The sequence below is a fragment of the Hibiscus syriacus genome, unplaced genomic scaffold, assembly GCF_006381635.1.
Source record: "Hibiscus syriacus cultivar Baekdansim isolate YM2019G1 unplaced genomic scaffold, ASM638163v2 tig00112518_pilon, whole genome shotgun sequence".
Classification (NCBI taxonomy): domain Eukaryota; kingdom Viridiplantae; phylum Streptophyta; class Magnoliopsida; order Malvales; family Malvaceae; genus Hibiscus; species Hibiscus syriacus.
Window position 1 is genome coordinate 53559 of NW_024063354.1, and position 26480 is coordinate 80038.

The 26480-nt window shown below is 33.6% G+C and overlaps 3 protein-coding genes and 1 pseudogene across 3 annotated transcripts; all 4 read left to right on the top strand.

Annotated features, from left to right (window-relative positions):
• Positions 1-5531, top strand: LOC120181227 (putative phospholipid-transporting ATPase 9). The gene is made up of 11 exons (XM_039186396.1): positions 1-573; positions 710-2055; positions 2557-2667; positions 2772-3048; positions 3140-3228; positions 3325-3433; positions 3587-3796; positions 3922-4047; positions 4190-4288; positions 4412-4603; positions 4705-5531. The coding sequence occupies exons 1-11, from the start codon at positions 181-183 to the stop codon at positions 5332-5334; spliced, it is 3582 nt and encodes a 1193-aa protein (XP_039042327.1). The 5' UTR covers positions 1-180; the 3' UTR covers positions 5335-5531.
• A 4943-nt stretch (positions 5532-10474) lies between these two features.
• LOC120181222 (zinc finger BED domain-containing protein RICESLEEPER 2-like) lies at positions 10475-11154 on the top strand. The gene is made up of 3 exons (XM_039186393.1): positions 10475-10537; positions 10646-10964; positions 11063-11154. The coding sequence occupies exons 1-3, from the start codon at positions 10475-10477 to the stop codon at positions 11152-11154; spliced, it is 474 nt and encodes a 157-aa protein (XP_039042324.1).
• A 2431-nt stretch (positions 11155-13585) lies between these two features.
• Positions 13586-14096, top strand: LOC120181223. The gene is made up of 2 exons (XM_039186395.1): positions 13586-13816; positions 13899-14096. Exons 1-2 carry the CDS (start codon positions 13586-13588, stop codon positions 14094-14096), a joined length of 429 nt encoding a protein of 142 aa, XP_039042326.1.
• A 5456-nt stretch (positions 14097-19552) lies between these two features.
• Positions 19553-22311, top strand: LOC120181224 (annotated as a pseudogene).
• The last annotated feature ends 4169 nt before the right edge of the window (positions 22312-26480 follow it).

Consider the following 26480-nt stretch of genomic DNA (forward strand, 5'->3'; position numbering starts at 1 on the left):
ACCCAATCTTTTTATTAAAAAAAAATCTGTAATTTCCTCCTTTCTTATAGCTGATTGTATACGTACATATACACTGTACATACAGTTTTTGGGTGAAACTAAGATCAGGAGGGTGAGCTGAATATATTATTTTTAGTAAATTGATTGTTGTAGTTGAAAGAGAGGAAAAAAGGGGGGGAAATGGGTGGTGGCAGGAAGAGGAAGCTGTTGATGAGCAAGATCTATGGACTTGGATGTGGTAAAGCATCATTCAAGGAAGACCATTCGCAGATTGGGGGCCCAGGATTCTCCAGGGTTGTTCATTGCAATGAACCGAGTTCCTTGGAGGCGGGAATCCACCGTTACTCGGATAATTATGTCAGTACCACCAAGTATAACGTTGCTACCTTCTTGCCCAAGTCATTGTTCGAGCAATTCAGGAGAGTCGCTAACTTCTACTTCTTGGTTACCGGTATACTTTCCTTCACTGCTCTTGCTCCTTATTCAGCTGTTAGTGCTATCGTCCCTCTCATCATCGTTATTGGCGCTACAATGATCAAAGAAGGTGTCGAGGATTGGCGCCGAAAACAGCAGGTTTCTCTCCTTTTTCACTGCCTTTATTGCTGCTTGTTCATAGAACATATCTGTCTTGGACTTTTTCCCTTGAATTAGCTTGTAGGTAAAGTTTCTATAATCTGGTTGTTTTATGGTCAATCTGGGTTTTCTTCAGGATAATGAGGTGAACAACAGAAAGACAAAAGTTCATCGAGGTGATGGCCACTTTGATCATACTGAGTGGAAGAATCTTAGAGTGGGAGATATTGTAAAGGTGGGGAAAGATGAATTCTTTCCAACGGATCTCATCTTGCTCGCATCCAGTTACGATGATGCGGTTTGCTATGTTGAAACCATGAACCTTGATGGAGAAACGAATTTGAAGCTGAAACAAGCGCTAGAGGTAACTTCATCCTTACATGATGACTATAACTTTAAGGACTTTAAGGCTATGATTAAATGCGAGGACCCCAATGCGAATTTGTATACTTTTGTTGGAACTATGGAGTTCGAAGAGCAACAATATCCCCTTTCTCCTCAACAACTTCTCCTTCGGGACTCGAAACTCCGGAATACAGATTACGTATATGGGGCTGTTGTGTTCACTGGTCATGACACCAAGGTCATGCAGAATTCTACTGATCCTCCTTCCAAGAGAAGCAAAATCGAGAAGCAGATGGATCGGATTATCTACCTTATGTTCGTTATCGTGACCGTAATGGGATTTATTGGTTCTATCTTCTTTGGGATTGAAACTGACAGAGACCTTGAAAATGGAAGGATTAGAAGGAGATGGTATCTTCGGCCTGATAGTGCTGAAATTTTCTTTGATCCTAGTAGAGCTCCAGTTGCAGCAATTTATCACTTCCTAACAGCTCTTCTTTTGTATAGCTACTTCATCCCTATCTCTCTGTATGTGTCCATAGAAATTGTTAAAGTTCTTCAGAGCATCTTCATCAATCAAGATATTCACATGTATTATGAGGAGGCCGACAAACCAGCACATGCCCGTACCTCTAATTTGAATGAAGAACTTGGCCAAGTTGACACGATTCTATCTGATAAGACGGGAACACTAACCTGTAATTCAATGGAGTTCATCAAGTGTTCTGTGGCTGGTACAGCTTATGGCCGCGGTGTTACAGAAGTTGAGAGGGCAATGGATAGAAAGAAAGGTTCACCCGTCCGTGAACTAAATGGCCCTAACCATGTTGAGGATTTTGCTGATACGCCGGCTATTAAAGGTTTTAACTTTAAGGATGAAAGGGTCATGAATGGAAACTGGGTTAATGAGCCTCGTGCGGATGTCATCCAGAAGTTTTTCCGTCTGTTAGCAATCTGTCATACTGCAATACCTGAAGTGGACGAAGAGACAGGAAAAATCTCATATGAGGCTGAATCACCTGATGAAGCAGCATTTGTGATTGCAGCAAGAGTCCTAGGTTTTGAATTCCACAACAGGACACAAACAAGCATCTCCCTACATGAGTTGGATCCTGTCTCCGGACAGACAGTTGACAGGTGACGATCTTCGCATGCCTTAACCATGTAGACATTATGTCTCTATGTTATCATCTTATGTTATTTTTCTGCATGTGACTAGCATTGTAGGATCATCTTGACATCAAGTCCACCTGTCCCATGAACCTTTTATAACCATAATAGCAACATATCTTGATGTTTAGCTTCAAGAGAAAACAGCTCAAACAAGAAATGCTTTGAAATTTTAGGCACTGGATGGCACGGGGATACTAAACTGAAAACGAGCTTCATGTCACTGAAGCCTCATTCTGAGTTAAAATCTTAATCTAATAATCAATCTTCAATAGATTTAGTTGGCACTCTTGACTTGCATTCTTCGCCTATGTGATTGACCAATTAGAAAGAAAGGATACCGAATGTTTAAATGTTTACTCTTTGCATGTGTGACTGTAGTATACTCATCAGCATGCAGGTTGTTGTCCTTAAATGATGGCTCGCTCGTTTAAGTACATTTGGAGTTGAATAGTTTTCATTTTGCAGGTCATATAAACTTTTAAATGTTATAGAGTTTAACAGCACCAGAAAACGGATGTCTGTAATTGTAAGAGATGAAGAAGGAAAAATTCTTCTACTTTCCAAAGGTGCCGACAGGTTAGTATCAATAGACCAAATCGAATTCTTGGGGGGAACCAATAACACTTATTTCCTTTTTTGTTGCACTACATATCATCATAATGCCTTTTTTCCCTTTGCAGTGTCATGTTTGAAATGCTGGCCAAGAGTGGTCGCGACTTTGAAGAGGACACTAGGGAGCACATGAATGGGTATGCTGATGCAGGACTGAGGACCCTTGTTCTAGCATATCGTGAACTTTCAGAAAATGAATACCAAGTGTTTAACGAGAAATTCACTGAGGCAAAAAACTCAGTTAGTGCAGATCGCGAAACCTTAATTGACGAGGTTGCAGACACGATTGAGAGAGATCTAATTCTCTTAGGGGCTACGGCTGTCGAGGACAAACTCCAAAATGGGGTATGCTGGAATTCGCAATTATAATTGAACCCTTTTTTTTAACGAGGCAGAGTAGGGGACTAAAGATTTCTCGTCTATTTTTACCTTACAGGTCCCTGACTGCATTGACAAGCTTGCTCAAGCTGGGATTAAACTATGGGTGTTGACTGGAGACAAAATGGAGACAGCCATCAATATCGGGTATGCTTCCTGAGTTTCACCTTTTCTGTTACTGCTTAAAATAAAACTTACTATAATCGAATCCCTGATCTCTAACCAAAGTTCATAAATTTGCAGTTACGCTTGTAGTTTGCTTAGACAAGGAATGAAACAGATTATAATCACTTTAGATGCTCCAGAAATCCAGTCATTGGAGAAAACTGGAGACAAGAATGCCATCAACAAGGTAAAATGATTATTTCATACGGATTTTGTGTTTCATGAGTGTCTGCATGTGTAATTTATATGTTTGTGCATAGTTTATAAAATTTGTATCAAATTTTCTTTTTGATTGTTAAAAATATTTGTATCTTTATTGATGGAATGATTGTTCTTTTAGGCATCGAGAAAAAGTGTCCTTGAACAGATAGCTTCAGGGAAGGCTCAGGTCTCTTCATTAAGTGCAATGTCCGAGGCATTTGCCTTGATTATTGATGGGAAATCACTTGCTTATGCTCTAGAGGATGATATGAAGCAAAAATTTCTAGATCTCGCCATTGGTTGTGCATCTGTGATTTGCTGCCGCTCCTCACCGAAACAGAAGGCATTGGTACGTTCACATCTTTCCGGTGATTTTACTGAGTTGATTCTTTATTTCCCTTCCCCTTTTTCATATTTAGTCCTTGCTTCAGGTAAGTAATTCTCTCTATTAAATGACAAAACTGAAATTCATAGGTTACAAGGCTAGTAAAAACTGGAACCGGGAAAACAACGTTAGCCATTGGAGATGGTGCTAATGATGTGGGAATGCTTCAAGAAGCAGATATTGGGATTGGAATCAGTGGTGTGGAAGGAATGCAGGTATTTAATTGATAATGCACCGACTCTGGTGTTTTAAGTTCCTCTAGCTTTATTTATGATTCGAGAGATGGGAGTATGGTAATGCTGAAGGATGTCAAAATCTCCACAATCTACTGATTTTTGTTGTTATTGTCTAACGCAGGCAGTGATGTCAAGTGATGTCGCAATTGCTCAGTTTCGGTACTTAGAACGCTTGCTACTTGTGCATGGACATTGGTGTTATAGGAGAATTTCATCAATGGTAATACATTCATTCTGTTGCTCTAGTCAGTGTTGATTCATTAAGATGATAAAACTTTTGAAGTTGAAGAAGTTATCAATTTGACTTGCAGGCCTAATTGCCTTTCTATTGTTGTGGTGACAGATATGCTACTTTTTCTACAAGAACATTGCATTCGGTTTCACAATATTTCTGTACGAGGTGTACGCGTCGTTTTCAGCACAGCCTGCTTACAACGACTGGTATTTATCGCTCTACAATGTCTTCTTCTCATCACTTCCCGTAATCGCTATGGGAGTTTTCGACCAGGACGTATCTGCACGGTTTTGTCTCAAGGTAGGTGGCTTTTTGAGTCTTCGGTTGTTCCTACCACACTATATATTGTGGGAGATGGATGTTTTATTAACTGCTTCTGCTCTATGTTTAATCTGTGGCAGTTTCCTCTGTTATACCAAGAAGGTGTGCAGAACGTTCTCTTCAGCTGGCGGCGCATAGTGAGCTGGATGTTTAATGGATTTTACAGTGCCATAATCGTATTCTTCTTCTGCGCTCGAGCTCTAGAGCAGCAGGCCTTCAACGATGACGGGAAAACCGCTAGTAGAGAGATCTTTACGGGAACGATGTACGCATGCATTGTCTGGGTTGTGAACCTGCAGTTGGCCCTTTCGATCAGTTACTTCACCTTGATACAACATATTGTCATCTGGGGTTCCATTGGATTCTGGTACCTGTTTCAAGTGGTGTACGGTCTCTTGCCTCCCAGTTTCTCCACCGACGCCTACAGAGTTTTCATCGAAGCTCTCGCGCCGGCTCCTTCGTACTGGTTCATTACGCTTTTCGTCGTCATCGCCACCCTTATCCCATACTTCTTATACAACGCAATTCAGATGCGCTTCTTCCCCATGTACCATGGAATGATACAGTGGATAAGACACGAAGGGCTGTCGGATGATCCGGCCTACGTCGAAATGGTGCGCCAAAGATCCATCCGACCGACAACCGTCGGCTTCACAGCACGACGAGCAGCAAGCCGGCGAGAAGCAGGCCATAATCTGTATGCCGTATAAGTAAACGTCACATCACGTGTGGGGAGACCATCATGTACAGTTCAGTATTTGCATGGCAGAAATTTACAGAGAGGCTACAGCCGAGCATCCGTACATTGTAAATCTTTATTCTTTTTGTATTAGTCTGAGAGATTATTTGTATTATCAATGTTACTGTATCCGTCCGAAGATATATCTTTGTGAAATAAAGAGGATTTCTTGTACTAACACGACATTTTAGATTAATTTTGATGAGATTAAAAATAGAGATTTATTAATATTGTAGCGTTGACATTATATTATTGTTTTCTTTTTTAAATTCGAAAAATTTTAAATTATAATTTAAAAAATTATAATAAATTATATAAAAATTATATAGTACAGTGTTCAGAAGCCAAATTATAATAGGTATCTTTATCTTTAAAATTGTCATTTCTCTAGATCAAATTTTCTTAATATTATTATGACAATTAATTTTTGAATGGATAATATACCTATAGATTAGATAATAAGCAACATACATTATATCTAGGGTAATATGTAAAAAAATGATCCTCAACTGTAGGGTTGTTGAGTTATTTTATTACTAAAAGTTATAAAATAGTCTTCTGATTATAGGACGTTGCTTTGTTGAGTCCCGTGAATATTAAAAATTACAAAATGATCATCTGACTATTCATATGTTCTAAATTCATCATTTTTCGTTAAAAATTTGACGGACTTCTGAGCTGGACATTAACCTTCTGAATGAGTTATGAAAAAGTTTGATCCCAGAATCATTTGAGGTATATTTTGTGCAACAAGTCTTCGTTTACATTATGTTGTCGAGTTAGTGCTTGAAAATTATGCCGTCAAACAAGTTCTTGGAAGCAACGACGCTGTAAGTAGACATCATTAAAAAATAATTTTATCATATCCCAATCAATAGGTTAATATCCAACTCAAACGACTGTAAACTTTTAACAGAAAATGACGAGTTTGGAACATATGAATAGTCTGGTGACCATTTTATAATTTTAATAGTCAAGGGACTCAACAAAGTAAATTCTGATAGTCGAAGGATCATTTTATAATTTTTAATAATCAAATGACTCAACAAAGTAATGTCCTATAGTCGGGGACCATTTGTGTACTTTACCCTTAAATCTATTTATTTTTTGTTCATTAATACCAAAGGTATGGGATGAGAATATAAGGGATAAATACGTACATCTAGGGGTGTAAATGAATAGAGCGTTAGGTGAACTGTTCGTGAATTTTTCGTATAATGTTCGTTTATGTTTATTTATTAAGCTAAATAAACGAGTATGAACAAAAAAATTTCGTACATTTAATGGAACGAACAAAAACAGAGGTGCGTTCGGTTCGTTTATGTTCATGAACAAGCTCGTTTATATGTTCATGAACAATCTCGTTTAGAAGATCGTTTATATGTTCATGAACATACTCGTTTATAAGCTCGTTTTATTTTTTATATTTTAAATATTAGTGAAATTACATATTAAATTGAATACATGGTAAAATATAGAGTTTAAATTATAAATTCTAAGAAGTTTAAGCACCAATTATATAATTTTACAATTTTCTACACAAAACTTTTCCGTGCTCGTTTCTTCTACGCTTCCTTTCCCTTTTTTTTAATAGAATTCTAAGGTGACGTTTGGTTCGCTATAATGTTTCTGAGGGAATTGAAATCTATGAAGGAATTGAAATCTGTCAGGAATTAAAATCCAATTCCATATTTTTTTAATTGGCAGGAAATTGAATTGGAATCCAATTTCATATTCTGTTTGGTTCGTAGACATGTCAGATGAATTTGATTTCAGTAATGTAAAATGACAGAATTGCCCTTCTTCTTCTTTTTTGCTTAATTTTAGTTTGTTTATAAATTACATGTAGCAATATATTATAAAAATTTAAAAAAAAATTAAATTTTAATTTTATTGATTGATTATTCGTTTCAATAAATTATAAAAATCATGCTAATAAACATCATAAGTTAAAATCATTCCAATTAGGGATGGTCATGGGTCGGGTTTTTGGTCCACCCGACCCGAGAACAAGGGAACCTCCATTCGAGACCCGACCTGACCAAAATAAAGTTTCACCCGACCCGACTTGAATATATGAATTAGAAACCCGACCCAACCTGAATTAATAAAAAATTATTTTTATTCAATAAAAACAGTGACTTAATTGGAAAAAAATATATATAGAGGGGTATTATTGTAATTATTCCTAAATATATAAGGTAAAATTATATATTTTTTGGGTCAGGTAGGGTATTTTTCACCCTAAACCCGACCCGACTCGAATATAACACTTTAAAAAAACCGACCCGACCCGAATATATGAATTAGAAATCCGATCCGACCCGACCCGAAATAATAAAAAAATATTTTTATTCAATAAAAACAGTGACATAATTGAAAAAAATTATATATAGAGGGGTATTATTGTAATTATTCCTAAATATATAAGGTAAAATTATATATATTTTCGGGTCGGGTATTTTTCACCCTAAACCCGAACTCGACCGACCCGAATATCACACTTAAAAAACCGACCCGACTCAAATATATGAATTAGAAACCCGACCCGAAATAATAAAAAAAATATTTTTATTCAATATATGAATAAGTTACCAAAAGATTGATGAGGGTAGTATGGTCAAATTTCAATTCCCTCCAACAAGGGAATTGAATTCCATCTATTCTTGAATGGAATTCACTTTCCCTCATTTGATGGAAAATTGAAGCATTCCAATTCCCTTGGAAACTTGAACCAAACATGGGAAAGTGGTGGAATTGAATTTCAATTCCTCCTAATTCCAAGGGATTCATGCCAACCAAACGCCACCTAAGTTTATCAAATTTCAGCCGTATCCTTTTTTTTAATCAAATCAGAAGCTTCCATTTATCTTTTTACAAGATTTTTTTTTGTGTTTGTAAGATTTTCGAGTTTTGCAGCAGTGCAAGGTATATAATCAATCAATCTCTCTTTTCTTTCTTTTTTAGCTAAACAAATGGAACCAAACCCTGGGTTTGCTCGCTTAATATGTTAGAGCTGCTTCTATCTGTTCATGATCCTCTTTCATAATGACTGTCCCTTGTTCCCATATGTAATGGGGTAAGAGGGAGGTAAGATAGTAGGCTGCCCCCAACACCAGGTTGAGAGCAACTTCCGTAGAAGACCTCCGAATTATGAAATGCCCTCCGTGGGACTCGATCCCACGACCTCAAGGTTAAGAACCTTGTGCTCTACCAACTGAGCTGGATAGTCATCTCATTCTGTGGTCTTTTTGTTTATTAGATAAAGTGTTTAATTCGTCCGTATGTATGATTTTGTTGATAGTATCCGAGGCTTCAGCAAAAAATCAGGGTTGTTTTTACTTAGAAAGTAGCATGGTTAATGACAGTCATTTACAAGTTAAACCACCTATAAAAAAACCCTGCTATTTTAACGTAGGATAGAAAATTCTTACTATTTAACTCGGTGATTGGTCCATGATACTTTACTAGAAGAATATGCTTGGAATTCCAAGAGTTGAGCAAACTATACTTTATGAGATAAAAGAGGTTGTGTGATTAAGACTTTCTGATGTAAAATTTAGGTTTGCGTATTCTGTTCATATATAACTAAGCTTTGTATGGGTATATCACGAAGGGGGATTAGATTTGCAAATGGTTACTGTATAGCTGACTATATTGTTGGATTATAGGAATTATTTGCTTTTCGTCTAGAAAAACGACATTGGTTCAATCTTCTGTTAGCATTTTTTACCTCTTTGGATGATGCAGTTGCTTCAATAATCTATTTTGGAGATTTCAAACTAATCTTCTTCGAGAGTTGCTTCTATTTGGTTTAATTTGGATTTCCTTTCTTATATTTAAATTGGTTTAATTTAATGTACCCAATTCCTTTATAATATTTAAATTAATTTAATTTAATCGTACCCAATAAGTTAAGTGATTTCACATTCTTTGACTGTTGGTTTTCTTCTCAAAGGAACCAGAGTGAAGAAAAAGGAAAAAGAACAGCAGATTAATTTCATCTTCAACTCAAGAATTGGTTGCATCTCTTGATATATTTCATTGTTCAACTTCATCACACGTCATCAAAGGTATGTAAAAAAGTTCTTATTTTTTTTTCTATATTAGTAATATATATCCTCCTATAAGATCCAACTCTTTCTAACAGTCTCTAAATGGGGTTCGGGGAGGCCACAAAGAGTTCAGAGGAGACATTTTCAGATCTTTATTTGTGGTATATTATTCTCTTTTACCTTGTTTAAGTAATATGTATTATTGCTTTTATAGAACTTGCTTATTATATGTAGTGTTACCCGCTAATAATGATTTGATTTTTTTTTTTAATTTTTAGGTATGTCTTATAACTCATAACAAGGACATTATTCGTGTACTGGTTCTTCACCACCGATGGATGTCACTGAAGGAAATGAAAAATCAACCCCTGAGCAGCCTGAGTGTTTCGATGATATTAGGACATATATGAGGAGAAATAGAAAGAAGACATCAACTGTTTGGCAAGAATTAACTATTGTTAAGCTTCCTAATAGAATTGAAAAAGTACAGTGTAATCACTGTAAGATTAAAATTGTGAAGAACAAGGATGGTACGACTACACATTTTAAAAGGCGTTTAGACGGTTGTGTGAAACGTCAGATATCTTTAAAGGGACAAGACAATCTTTTTTACCACCGCAAGCCCCTAGATCTGACAGTACGAGTGGTATCCAGACTTGGAGATATGATCAAGCAAAGATCAAGGAAGTTATTTCTCACATGATAATGCCTCACGAGTTTCCTTTTGCATTCATTGAGTATGAGTTATTCACTTTATTGATGAAAACTGCAAGTCCTCACTACGTAATAATTTCTCGTGCTACAGCCAAAGTTGATTGTTGGACAAGTTATGAGGTTGAGAAGAAGAGGTTAAATGAGTTGTTAACGACAGTTGATAAGATTAGCATTACAACTGATATGTGGAAGTCGAGTCAAACGATTCAATACATGGTCTTGACAGCTCATTTTGTGGACTCTGATTGGAATTTGCAAAAAAGAATTTTGAACTTTGTTGACGTGCCTCCTCCACATAATGGAGTTGTTGTATACGATGAATTGTACAAATGTTTATAAGTCATGGGTATTGAAGGAAAAGTGTGCTCGATTTCTGTGGACAATGCTTCTTACAGTGATGCAGTTGTAAGGATGTTGAAAGATAACCTTTCAATTCATAAAAGACTTCCTTTGAATGGGTAATTATTTCATGTTCGTTGTTGTGCACATATCTTAAACCTATTGGTGCACGAGGGTCTTTCTGAAATTGAAGATGTAATTGAAAATGTAAGGGAAAGTGTGAAGCACATAGCAGCATCCACTGCGCGTTTGACTATGTTCAGTGATATTGTCAAACAACTTCAGTTGCCAAACAAGAGGTTGATTTTAGATTGTTGTACACGGTGGAATGCAACATATTCTATGTTGTCATGTGCAATGGAGTTTAAAGATGTATTTCTAAGGTATGTTCAACGAGATGTAAGTTATTTGTCAAGTGATGAAGATTGGATGAGGGTTGAAGAAGTTTGTTCTTTCTTAGCACTGTTTAATGAAGTTAACAATATTATATCAGGTAAACAATTTAAATATATATAGTTTTATTTTATTATTTATTACTTTTTATTTATGATATTTAATTTAATACATGATTTTACTTTTTATAAATATTAGATTCTAAATATCCAACTTCAAATTTATTTCTTCCTGAACTTTGGAGTATCAAGGAGTTATTGATGGAGAAATCTTTGAGTGGTGAACTTTGAATGAGACAAATGGCTGAGAAAATGCAAAGACAATTTGATAAATATTGGGGTGAGTGCAATTTGTTGATTTCTATTGCTGCTATATTAGATCCCAAAAACAAGATGAAATTGATTAGCTTCAGGTTTCGTGTAATTTATTCTAAAGATGAAGCTCTTAGACAAATTCGCATTGTGTGTGATAGTTTATATGAGCTTTATAAGAAATATGTGGATGAATATGAAGCAGCTAATGTTGGTACATCAATGGAAAATGACGTGCAAGAAAGTGGTGTTAGTAATGCTTCTACCACTAGTAAACCAGGAAAGGAAAAAATTATGACTGGAAGGTCCAAATTTGAGAGATATATTCGAAGTGTTGACACAAGCATATGTTACTTTGTGGTTTCGATTGGTATCAAAACTTTTATGGGTTGAAAAAGAAATCTAAAGTAATTTTCAAGCATTTGTTTTGTTTATTTAATATTTAATTATAATTTGATCACCTATTTTTTTTATGTAGGACAAAGAAGAAATTAAAGAGATTTCTTTACTTTGAAGTTATAATTTTTAAGGTATTTAATTTTTTTTGCTCTGATTTTTAAAGTTATAATTTATAATTTGATCACCACATTTGTTTTGTTTATTTAAAGGTATTTAATGTTTATTTACTTTTATTGTATCGAACTGATTTATAATTTTTTTACTTTGAAGAAATTAAAGGTATTTAATTTGATCACATTTGTTTCGTTTATTTAATGTTTTGTTTATATAATTTGTTTAGTTTGTTTATGTTATTATACTTTGAAGTTCTTTAGTTCTTTAATTTCTGCTAATTGTAAGTACTAATTGTTTAGATGCTGCTAATTGTAACTGCTAATTGTTTATGTTATGATTGTTTATGTTGGTGCTAATTGTTATTATACTCATGTTATGATTGTTATTGCTAACTCATGTTATTATACTTTGAAGTTCTTTAGGGGGTTTTGGTTCAAGGATTGTGGGATTCCCATTGGATGTGAATCCTACATTCCCATGTTTGGTTGGTCGGGAATCTCATTCCCGGTGATGTTTTATTACCAATAGTAGATTTTTTTGGGTATATTACCAGGAATGTCATTACCTCCCTTCCCTTAGGTATTGTAACATTACTGGCATTTTGGACTAAAATGCCCTTAAATTTTTATTTTTTTTCAAAAATATCATTCTTCTGTTATTGAATAATAAAAATTCTACGAAGGTTAAATTACAAATTTATCCTTAAATTATTTTAGATTTAAAAAAAAAAGTATATAATTGAAATTTTATATGAAGTTCAGGGGTTAAATTTTTTTTACCCTTTCATTAAACCTTTTTTATATTTTTAATTTTGTAAAAAAATTATATAAATATTATGAATTTAATTTTTTAAAGAAAATATTTTACAATTTGTAATATTATACAAATATATAATAAGGACAATTTGGTCAAATATACATTCCAATAATCTTTTATTCTTTTAACCAAACACGATAATCTTACATTCATGCTAAACCAACCAAACACAAAATACAACATTCCCAGTAATCCTATTATCTGGTAATCTTTTATTCCCACTGGTAATCTTACATTCCGTGAACCAAACGCAGCCTTAGTTCTTTAGTAGTTGTACGTATAATTATTAGTAATTATACTTTGAAGTTCTTTATTTTAAATGTTTATGTTACTGCTAATTGTTTATGCTCTAACTTTAAATGTTTATAATTGTCTATGTTGCTGCTAATTTCGTTTTACCATTCTTGATGTTTGTTTTTATTTCTTAGGTTCTGCAGGTGAATTGATTGACGTTTTAGGAGGGATAATTTGGTTGTGCTTGCCATTTTATTTTGTTGTTTGATATGTGACGGATGACGTTTTGCTAAGTTGCTACTTGTATGATTTGGTTGTTCCATTTTATTTTCAAGTATATTTTAAGACGGAATTGTTCACGGATGTTTCTAAATATTGCTATAATGTTTTAAGATTGTATTTTGTTATTGTGGATTGTTGAGTTTTATTAGTTGATTATGTTTAATTTATTATTTTCTTTATTTAGTAACATTTTTGAACATTTACAAACACGCATGCTCGCGAACGCCAAAAGAACATGTTCGCGAACGTTTAAACGAATATGTTTGCGAACGCTAAATGAACATGTTCGTGAACACTAAACGAGCATGTTCACAAACATATAAACGACGTTCACGAACGTTAAATGAACGAACGCCTCCGAAAATAAAAGAACGAACACGAACCGAACATAAACACCCTTAAATATAAACAAACGAACACGAACATAGTCTTATTCGTTCAAGTTCGGTTCATATATATGCTTGGCTGAAAGTGAAACATCACATCGACAATTGAACTTAAGTTGGATTAAATAAGACTGCATTGCATTGCCAATCCACTGTGCAGAGAAGGGGATAGTTAGAAGATGGCATTGAACATCGTCGAGAGCAAAGAAAGGTACATGGCTTCGTACGCAGCGGAAGGCGTACCGACAACCAAGCAGCACCTAAAGCTCCACCATTATCCCTCGATTCCGGCCCCGACCACCATGTTGCCCTCCAAACTCTCTTCATCTCCGGTGAACCTTATCTTCATACCAGAATTAATGACCGGCGTCGATGATGGTTTATATCTTCACCAGTTCCCCCTTAACCAGGTCAATTACATTTACACTTCAGCAGTAATGCTCGTTAATCAGGTTAGCTTTATAGATATATATAATAAAGCCATACGTACAGGTGATAAGTGCTTTTGGAATAGGAAGAGTGTTGAGATCCAAGGATGAAAAGTACAGGGAGGGTGATATTGTGTTGAGTCCTTTCTTACCTGTAGTTGAATACTGCGTTGTGCCTTGCAGTGCCCTCGTAAGAAAGATTGACCCCGCGGCTGGAATTCCCTTGCCGGAGTATCTCAATTGTCTCGGTAACTATTCGTAATTTCAACTGATTTGGGAACATGACCTTAGATGAAATATTAGTGTATTGTTGGTTTATTAAGCTAATAATATAGTATAAACAATTTTTTTATATTCATTTAATAAACACATGAACAAGAACATATGTACTTTCAGTTCGTCTATGTTTACGAATAAGCTTGTTTATAAATTTGTTTATATGGTTCTCATTTTCCTTTTTATTTACATTTTAAATATTTGTGAATGTAGAGATTAAATTGAGCACATAATGAACTTTAGAATTCAAACTGTGAAATTTAAGGAGGTAAGGCTTAGTTATGTAATTTTACTATTGTTCTTCTGCATGCAAACAAAAAAACAAGGTAAAAGTAGGATGTTGGTCACCTAAATTTTTTTTTTGAAAGAAAATCGTTAGTTTTATTAAAAATAAAAAATATCGAAAAATTACAATGAAAATTTACAAGCCATAATTGTAGACCTAACATATAATTATGACATTTTTCTATTACCATTAAGACAAAAATTAGTCACCTAGATCACATAAGGACCAAAGAAGGAAAAGGTTAAAAACCTAACAAAAAACTAGAATAAATAAAAATACGAACAAATCTACTGCATCGGTAAACAAACAACAAAATGGGATGAAGCTAATAAAAGACCATAGACAAATCGCAAATCAGATCATGCGACGTCAGAAAACTATCCACGAACGCAAAACGCGTATCCAAATCAATCTAAGTGTCCAAAGAAGGAAAGATCATCATAATAACAAATAAACGCTATCTTAATCAGTCGTGACGATGTCAAATCCAACCCTGAGAACAAATATAAACAAAAACAACAGCAAAAAATCATAAACAATGACAAAAAATCGTAAGCTACCAAAAGGTGGAGAAAAACAAGACACAAAGACAGAGATAAACGTGTCATAAAGATATAGAACATGTCACAAAGATATAATTATTCTAATTAAAAAACTAAAAAAACAAAGAAAAAAATAATCAGCGGCGGCAACCAGCATTAAAATCGGTGTCGATGCCGGTTAAACGTATAAACGAACATGTTCACGAATGTTAAATGTAACCCCCTCAGACCGATACAGGTAACCCGATCCGATCTGGAGTGTCACATTAGGGCCGCCGGAGCGACCCACTGTAAACATAGCGGAAAATTTAAAACTTTTTATCAAAACGTAAACTTATAAAATAATTATTAGTATTAAAAATAAAATAGATTTTCAGACTCGTATATAAAACAAAATACAATTACATGGCCCCTAATCACATGTACCATACTCTGCAAACAACGCCGGAATAATTCCTTTACTGATGTCGATAAATGCACTGGTTCAATCCTTTTAACCTGCAATTATGAGTAATAGAGTGAGCTTCGGAAAGCTCAGTAATACAGAACTACCAGATGATGCTGAAGAACGTGCAGATACAGATAAACATATATTTCCTTATTGGTTCAGATATCTATAGATTTTTTTAGGTTGAGCTAAGGTCCCATTGATATTTCAGGTAGTAACAGATAATATTCAGTTCACATGGAAATATTTCAGATATCTAGGTTCAGAAGATCAGAATAGGTTATCTAGTGTGTTCCCAAAAATCATGTAACTTTTTAGATCTTTTTAAAACATATATATATATACCCCCATCGGTCAAGTCTAAAATGTGTAGGTTCCCCAGAACCATACACCCAGCGTCAAGTCCAGTAAGGCCCTGAGCACACAGCCGAGAAGCCTCCAGGTATTCTTCCTCCAACATTACCCCCCAAATAAAACATGTTTTGTCTGTAAACAAATATATCAAAAATCAAATCATAATTCACATCAAGTATCATATCAAAATCCAGGTTAACTATCAGATCAGAATCCAAGTCAAGTATCAGATCAGAATCCATGTCAAATATCATATCAGAATCCATGTCAAGCATCATATCAGAAATCAAATCGAAAATCAAGTAAAATATTCATGTGAGTAGGGAACACACCAGAATTTACAGATAGTATTCAAAGATATTGGATAATCTTAATAAGTAGAGGAACACGAATCTTCAGTATACCGATAGAATATCGGAATTCAGAATCACTATTGGAAGAGTTCAATAACTGACAGAATCATCAGTTATTCAGAATGTGACTTGAGCTGATAAGGAAGATATGAAGGTTCAGGACATTTACATTCTATGTCGATTGATCGGATTATCGGATAACTCTTAGATGAATAGTTCCCAGAACTAATGCTTGTCGATTGGTCAATTCATTGTTCTTCCAGGGTATTTACTCTTTAATACCACAAATTCTTGTCCAAATATCATTTTTTTTAAATCATTGTTGAATAGATCTTCCAATGTCTTTATTTCATTTCCACGCTTCCACATTATCATGTAATGCTGGCGTATTTGATTATTTTGTTCATAACCCATTGTAAGTGTACACTATGTAAACTCATTAGAGTTTCCAGACTTATCCAAATCACTTACTAAATCCTTGGTCATTGAGGTTACCTAGTTCATTTAGCAATCATGTCCATTCCAGTTACTTCGGGATTTTCCAGAGTAATTCAAACGTTCCTGAATTTTAGATACATGTTGTACTTCTGTTCCATTCAATTTGGTATTCGTGGTTGATTTATCGAACAAACTTCCAATTCTTAGTACTGAATGCGATCTAGAGTTGAGCTGAACTGAATACTTCCAAAATTTATCATCAAGCCAAACTTGAGAAGACGAACACACATTCAAGTAATATCTATGCCATCCAGGTATTGACATAGCTTTAGGGTTGATCTACTCACTTAAATTGTGTTACATTACTTTTAAAGGTAGTCCAAAACCTATGCTTATTTGGATTCCTTAATTAATCCAAGACATTTACTTAGTTTAGGCCATAAGGTTATTTTGGTAATTTTGGTGTTCAGTTTTATTCCATTCATTTCAGAGCTCGAGGATATCCAATCATTCCTGACCTTGGTGATATTCTTTGGTCATTTCCATTATAGGGGTATTCTAGTCATTCTACATATCCAATGTATTTCAATCATTTTCTTTCATCCTGTCTTATTATTTAATTCCAATTTATCATCTATTTCAGTCCCTTCGAACAATTTTGATAAAAGAGCACCCCGATAAATTGTTCTTCAGGTATTTACTCGTAACTCGGATATTTTCGGGTCAAGTGCCTTCTCAGATTTTTACCAACGGAATATCAAGAATTTTTTGCCCTAAATCAGGATCTTAACAATCAAATTCGTACTTAATCGAGTTAAGTACAAATTCTCAAAGTACTTTCTCATTTAGGGTCAACTCGGACTATTTTACCTCTCAGGGGTATTTTCGTAATTTCCTAACCAGATAATTTCGATATTAGCTCTTAACGAAAATAATTATAATTTAAAGATCTTATGGTCAATTGCTTTGCCGAACATTCTCTGATCTTGAAATTATTCCTTAACAAACTTCTAGCATCTTGCGCAAACCCTTTTTGGCATTAAAACCCAGTTAATCAAATTTTCCAAGCAAAACTAGCATTTCTTATGCACATCTGTAATTATATCGGATCAATATGTCTTTTCAGAGTTATTAACCAACTTCCAATGATAATTCTTGTCATCCTACAACATAAGGGTATTTTCGTAATTTTACCCTACCGAAGTATTCGCATAATTTTCCATCCAAGTACCTTTAACATTTAACCTTTGATGATATAAAATATAAGTTACAAATCCAGGGCTGATTTCTTTATCACCAATCACAAACTTGTAATTTAATTCTAACAATTCATCAATCTCTTATATTAGTCATTCGATCCGTATTCAGTTACAGAATTTCTACCACATTCATATCGAGTGTATAAATTATTCAAGTCCACAAAAGTGATCAACGTTATCTTATTCATGCATTTACCAATATCAACATGTTCCATAAAGCATAAAGAGGTAGTAAAGTATTACCTCAATTTTTGTGCCATACTGATCAACCATATAAATTCCATTCGAACGCCTTTGATTTTTAATTCAACTTCCAATATTTCCTCGGATCCATATCAACAGAAATTACATAAAAACGGAGCTTAATTCTGAAAATCTGATCAAATTGGATGATAAATCAGTGAAAAACAGCTTACTGGGTTCGAATTTGGCGAAACAGACTTCGGATTCGGATTCAGGATGTCGAAAGCATAAAATATGTCTTTTCATAAATTTGGAATTTTCGGTCAAAATAAAAGTCAACGGGTTTGACTGGCAATTTCGAGACCTTCGGGTTTTGAATTTCGAAAAACGGACTGCGGAATCGGACTCGGAACGTCGAAAAACGTCAGGATAGGTATACTGGGTCAAAGTCAAAGGTCGTTTAATGCCCGATCAACGCGGGTCAAAGTTTTGGTCAACTGTGGTCAATGCCAGTCAACGGTCAACAGTAGACCATTTTACTCAAATATCACCCTAACAGAAATTAATTACAAAATTAGCCACATTCTGCAAATATTTATGAAACTAACACCCGAATTTTACACACATAGCACTCAAACAGAAATTAATTACAACCAGACGATGCCCACTCTCGAGGTTGGTGCGTGGGCGCGTGAACAGTGATACAATGTCGGAAAATTCCCGGAAAATTTCTTAAAAATTATTTTAAGCGATTTTGAGGCACTTACAAAGCTCGATTTACTATTTTGAACGGTGGAGAGCTCGATTCCAAAACGTTGGAAACTTTGACGGTCTCACCCCTCCACGCGCCGGCAACGACGGAGAAACAGAGAACACCGGTGGATTCGGAACGATGCAAGGAACACGATGGTGTGGGAGGTGTCATAAACGGATGATCGTATCGTCGTGAATCGACGAAAAATCAATTGAAATCGAGTTATTACCGACGATACTTCCGACTGAATTTAACGACAAACGGCGACGATTCTCGATGAAAGGTTTGAGGGGTTTTGTTCCTCATTCGACAACGAACACGATGGTAGTTTCGGTTTGTCGATCAGAGGTCGGACGACGAATAGATCGAAGTTGAAAGGAGGGTTGAATGAGGAGGGAAACTGAGAAATTAATCTGCAGAATACACGGGAAATGAGTGTTATAATTCATCCCAAAAGAAAAATGGTCAAATCATGAGTTTAGTCACTGAATTTCTTGTATTTTATAAAACGGTCTATCAACTTTGAAATTTTTTAATTTAATCCTCAATTTCCTTCCAAAATTTCAATTAAATTCACTACTTTATAATTTCTTAAATTTAGCCCCTAAATTAGGGTGTTACATTAAATGAACGAACATGATATTGAAAAATTAAACGAACACGAACTGAACACGAACACGAACATAGTCTTATTCGTTCAAGCTCGGTTCATATATATGCTTGGCTGAAAGTGAAACATCACATCGATAATTGAACTTAAGTTGGATTAAATAAGACTGTATTGCATTGCCATTCCACTGTGCAGAGAAGGGGATAGAATAGAAGATGGCATTGAACATCGTCGAGAGCAAAGAATGGTACATGGTTTCGTACGCAGCGGAAGGCGTACCGACAACCAAGCAGCACCTAAAGCTCCGCCGCTATCCCTCGATTCCATCCCCGACCACCATGTTGCCCTCCAAACTCTCTTCATCTCCGTTGAACCTTATCTGCATACCATAATTAATGACCGGCGTCGATGATGGTTTATATCTTCACCAGTTCCCCCTTAACCAGATCAATTTCATTTACACTTCAGCAGTAATGCTCGTTAATCAGGTTAGCTTTATAGATATATATAATAAAGCCATACGTGCAGGTGATAAATGCTTTTGGAATAGGAAGAGTGTTGAGATCCAAGGATGAAAAGTACAGTGAGGGTGATGTCCTGATTCCTTTCTTACCTGTAGCTGAATACTGCGTTGTGCCTTCCAGTGCCCTCGTAAGAAAGATCGACCCCGCGGCTGGAATTCCCTTGCTGGAGTATCTCAATTGTCTCGGTAACTATTCGTAATATCAACTGATTTGGGAACATATCCTTAGATGAAATATTAGTGCATTGTTGGTTTATTAAGCTAATAATCGAGTATAAACAAATTTTTTTTGTTTATTTAATAAATACATGAACAAGAACGCATTCAGTTCGTCTATGTTTACGAATAAGCTTGTTTATCTGGTTCTCATTTTCCTTTTTATTTATATTTTAAATATTTGTGAATGTAGATATTAAATTGAGCACATGATGAACTTTAGAGTTTAAAATGTTAAACTTAGAGCTAAGGCTTAGTTATGTAATTTTACTATTTTTCTTTTTCATGCAAATAAAAAAGGTAAAAGTAGGATGTTGGTTACCTAAATTTTTTTATGAAAAAGGTAAAGTTAGTTTTATTAAAAATAAAAAATATCAAAAAATTACAATGAAGATTTACAAGCATAACTGTAGATCTAAAATATAATTATGACATTTTTCTATTATTATTAAGACAAAAATTAATCACCTAGATCACATAAGGACGAAAGAAGGAAAATGTTAAAAAATCTAACAAAAAAACTAGAATAAACTAAAAATACGAATAAATATGATTATATCGATAAACAAACAACAAAAGGAGATGAGACTACTAAAATACCATAGACAAATCACAAATTAGATCAAGCGACGTGAGAAAACTATCCACGAACGCAAAGCGTGTATCCAAATCAATCCGAGGATCCAAAGAAGGAAAGATCATCATGATAACAAATAAGTGTCATCTTGATCAGTTGTGGCTATGTCAAATTCAACACTGAGAACAAATATAAACAAAAACAACAACGACAAAATCGTAAACAACGACAAAAAATCGTAAGCTACCAAAAGGCAGAGAAAAACATGCCACAAAGATAGAGATAAACGTGTCATAAAGACAGAGAGCATGCCACAAAGATATAATTATTCTTATTAAAAAAACTAAAAGAACAAAGAAAAAAAGATAACTGACAGGCGACAACCAGCATTAAAATCGGTGTCGATGTCGGTTAAATAAAATTAAAGAAGAAAAAGTTAGATTGATCAACAAAATTAACACAAATTGTAAAGAAAAAAAAGGAAAAGAGAGGAGATGTTGGTTACCTAAAATTAAACAAATAAACACGAATGCAATATTAAAAGTTTAGACAAATACGAATTGAACATTAACATCTTAGAGAAACAAACGAATATGAATATACTCTTATTCATTCAAACTCGGTTAATTTAAACCTCTAATCTTGAACTAGGTAATCCTATAGGGGTTCCTGGGTTTGCTGCGTGGTTGGGGATACATGTGGTGGGGGATCCGAAGCCGGGATCGGACGTTTTCATATCAGCGGCGGCGGGTGCTGTAGGAATGGTTGCCGGATAACTGGCTAAGCTCAAGGGTTGTCGAGTCGTTGGAAGCACCGGATCGGATGCCATGGTACTATTTTACGCCTACCTATTGGTATTATTGTTTGAAGGTAAAAAAAATATTTGGTTTGGAAATTAAGTTTTGCAGAGAAAATTAACATTAATTTTTTAAAAAAAGATAACATATGTTTCGGAATATTTAATTATTTTTTTCAATTTAAATATATCACTCAATTAAAATATTATTAAAAACTGATCATTTTGTCGTTAAAAATAAAATTGATGTCTATTGTGGTTGGTATAATAACAGTTTTAGTCTTAAAAAATTTAAATGTTTTCATCAAATTTGTCCCATTTAAAATAATTTAATAAATTTAATTCTTCCTATTTGAAAAAAAAATTCTATTAATTAATCCTTTTTTATAATATTGTCAAACTAAGTAAATCCATCGAATCAAAGAAACAATTGATTAACTATATTATATCGTAAAGCAAACAACAACAACTTATTGTTAAATTGTTATTTATGTCAAGAAAGTAATAAGAGAATAATATAATATTTTTAAGAGACAAACGAACAATTTAAAAAGTAATAAAGACTAGAATGATGAAACTTTTAAATACGAACAGTTACATTTATTGAATTTTTTTTCTAATTAGACCAAATTAATAATTTATATAAACTTTAAGAATTAAAATTGTTTTCTATATTGTTTTATATTATTATTGAATTTTTTTTCTAATTAGACCAAATTAATAATTTATATAAACTTTAAGAATTAAAATTGTTTTCTATATTGTTTTATATTATTATTTCATCTAATATTTAACAACTAATAATATATTGACATTAACATAGATCAACATTAACATTTTTTTCCTTTAAAAATAGGTATGAATCTTAAATAGGGAAGGGCATGGGACCTGAATCCGGTGGATTTCGATCCGACTCGATCGGGTTGGATTTTTTTTAAAAAAAATCGGGTTCGGGTCGGATTTTTTAAGTGTGATATTCAGGTCGGGTCAGGTTCGGGTTTAGGGTGAAAAATACTCGAGCCAAAATATATATATATTTACCTTATATATTCATGAATAATTATAATAATACCCCTCTATATATAATTTTTTTCAATTAAGTCATTGTTTTTATTGAATAAAAATGATTTTTTTATTATTTAAGGTCGGGTCAGGTCGGGTTTCTAAGTTATATATCGAGTCGGGTTCAGGTCGAGTGAAACTTTATTTTGGTCGGATCGAATCGGGTATCATGTGGAGGCTCCCTTGTTCTCGGGTCGGATCGGGTGGACCAAAAACCCGACCCAACCGACCCATCCCTTCATTTTATTTGTATAGATAAATAAGTTTTTTGAATAGCTTACTAAGATAGTTATATTATCGGACAGAAGCTAGAATAAAATATTAAGAGGGATTAAATTATTTTACATCAAAAGAATAAATATTTATTAAAACACACGTACATCCCAAATGGGATTGATGTATACCTTGACAATGCTGGGGGTTAACTACTTAAGGCTATGGGTGTAAAAGGCTTACCTGACCTGTAAAATTGACTTAAATCGACTTGAGTTAAAATTATTTTTGATATGTGTTGTGGCGATCCGAAATCGACTCAAGTCGGAACTGGTGTTGACCTGAACCCGAGATGGACTTAGAAATTGTGGATCTAAACCTGACCTGCATCCAACCTGAGAACGACCTGAATCCGAATTGAACCGAAAAAACGATACCCGAACCCAAACTGCATCCGACTGATATGAACCCGGACCTGAGATTGACCTGGTAAATAATTGGTATTACCCGACCTATTTTCAACCTGACCTGTTATGAACCTGACCTGTAATTGACTCAATATGTAAATGATCTGACATGTTGTTAAAGTGATCTTATATTATCTTGACTTATAAGTAAAGTTACAGTTAATATAATTATGTTATTTTAAATTTATAATAAACTTATGATAATTAAATTAATATGATTATTTTTTGAAATTTAATTTTTATATTAATTAAAATTTGTATATTATAAATTTGGTTTTTTTGTTAATTCAAATTCATAATATTCTTTATATTTCTTATATTATCTTTTATTTATAATCACTAAATTAAAATTAAAAAGTATCTTATTGAACTTAATTTTATTAAATTATATTAATTGAGTTAAAATATTCATAAATCAAATTTACTTTTAATGTGAAAATTAATTAATAATTTAAGTAAATTTAACTTGAAATTTTAAAATAAAAATATATTAGTTGAAATGATGGACTTATTAAAGATTAAAAACTTGAATAACATTACAAATACTAAAAAAAATTTAAAAAGGAAGGTAATTTTATTACACTTGAAAACACTGAAATTACAATAAAATCAACTAAACAAAATAAATTTATGTTGAAATAAATGCTCTGAGAATTTATAGCTAATGTTTACAAGGCTAAAAAGCCTAACTATACCATGGTTATCAAAATCGGACCGGACCGGCTGATTGAATCATGAACCGGTGGCCTGTCCTGTCCGGTTACCTCACAAAACTGGTATGGCAATAAATCGGCTGAAAACCGGTAGAACCGACTGAAAATCGGTAAAATCGGGGTGAACCGGCTGAGAACCGGTAAAATCGATTTGAACCGCCGATTCACTTTTTTTCTTAAAAAACAAATAAACCAAACGACGTCGTTTGTTCAACGAGCCAAGTCAAATTCGAGTATTGCTGAGCTCAACTCGAACTCGAAAACTTTAAAAGTAAGCTCAACTCGACTCAAAAACTCACGAGCTAAAAATTATCAAGTTCAACTCGAAGTCGAAATATAATATTAAAACTTGAAATCGAAAAGGCTCTAACTCAAAAAAAAAGTTAGAAGTTCGATTGAAGCCTAAAATTTGAGCTCAATTGAAGCGAAAGAATAGTTCGCTCTGTGGTCACCAAAAGGCTCCATGATTTTAAATGTTAAATTACATCTATTATTTATAAAAATAAGTTGGGATACTATTCTATATTTCTTAGTCATATGAGATTGTTTTGTTCTCATATTTTTACTCTTTAAATTTTAAGGATGCTCTTCTATGTTACTTAACCATGTGAGATTGTGTTTTTTAAAAAAATTAAACCAAATGACATCATTTGTTATAATTTTTTTAAGTCCCAATTTTATTTTTTTGATTATAATTATATAATTATATTTATTATCTAATATGTTTTACCTTAAATATTATATTGTAGTTGATTTGAATCATTTTGTTTCACTTGATTTTATAATTTATAATTTATATATGTTATGACTTGTAATATTTTTATACCTTTTAATATTGTAAACTTAAAAAAAGTGTTACATATATATTAATATTACTTTGAATATTATGTAAAATTAAAAAAAAAATATTTTATATAAAATCCGATTCAACCGGTGTTGAACCTGATTGAACCAGTACCTTCACCGATTCAATGTACGATCCGGTTTTAAAAACATTGAACTATACTACCAGAAATATCATCGAGCTTTTATACCTAAATGCTGCCAACATGTTTAATTATAGACAACTTTCTAGCTTTAAAAGCCAAAATACCATCAACATAATTCCACATGAATAACTATTTAGATAAAAATTTATAAGGTTCAAAATTGATTTAAGTCAAACTAACAACAATAATTTACAAGGCATCAGTGAGTAATAGACAACAACAACCAGCAAACATCAATGTACCAATTCAACAAGCATCGTTGCATCGATTCAACAAGCAACCTGCATTAAGAAAGCATACAATCAATGGTAAAGTCAAAGGGAATTCGATGGCCAACAGTGCCAAACATTTCCGACTTTACCAAACCCTTACAAATATCAAGTAGAAGCAAGCAATATCAAATAGAAGCAAACATAAAACAGAATAAAGCAAAATCAAGCACCAAATATTGCATCTTGCAAGGCACCCTACAAAAAAAAAATTATTAATGAACTATTTGAAAATTTTATTAAATAAACATAATAAATATAAAATATTAAGTTACTTTTGAAGGGAATAAAGAAGACAATCTCCAACTCGAATAATTTCATGAACCTTCATACACCCTAAAAATTACAAAGAAAAATTAAAATAATTAATAAACAATTTAAAATATTAATGACATTAACATAAAAAAAACAATTTGATAAGGGGGAAAGAATAGAAAATATACCCTGTGATCCTATCGACAGCCCTACTCGATGTAGAAATATCCATGGACTCCAAATTAGGACAAGAGAACGCAATATATATTAACGTCACATTTTAACAAAAATACCTGTGAAAGAAGAATTTCATTCAGCTCACTCATTGAAGGATTTCTCTCAACGGCATGAACTTGATATAGCATAGACGGACTTTAGAAAAAAAAATTAAATTTGGATCTATAATGCAATATATATTTTACAGGGAAAAGAAACAGAAATTAAATTGACAAACTTGCTCAACTGAGCATTCACGAGACAACATGAGTTAAAACACTTTTTAGCATGAACATTTCACACTACTATGCACTGCAAACAATAAATGGAAGAAGAACAATTAGCCAACCTCTACACCTCCAGGGAAGCAAAATGAAAGAATATCTTTGTATTTAATCGGTAGCTACTTTTCTGGTGGATATATAAACAAATAAGACCTGGAGATAGAGAACAAAATCAATATCCAAAGACATGATCCATTTCAATCCCCCCTCCACAACATGAGAGGCCTTTAAGAAAATACTTGTTTATGAAGAACACCCACCTGGGGCTCGAGGCAAGGTTCGACAAGAGAATTATTCTGACAACTTAGAGCACTTCGTAACTTCCCATAACCTTCAAACTGTCTGGTGACATATTGCCTTTGAAGAGCCTGAACATCACAACTAGGAGGAAGTCCAACAAAAACCATGCTCTCGAACAACCTTGAGGGTTCCTCAAAAGATCTATGATCCTGCACATGTAAAATTACAATGTCATTAAAAAAAAATTGAGATTCTTGGTTTCTAGTTAAAACATAACGAACATATACAAGTAAAATACAAGAGGTTTATCAGGCCTCATATTA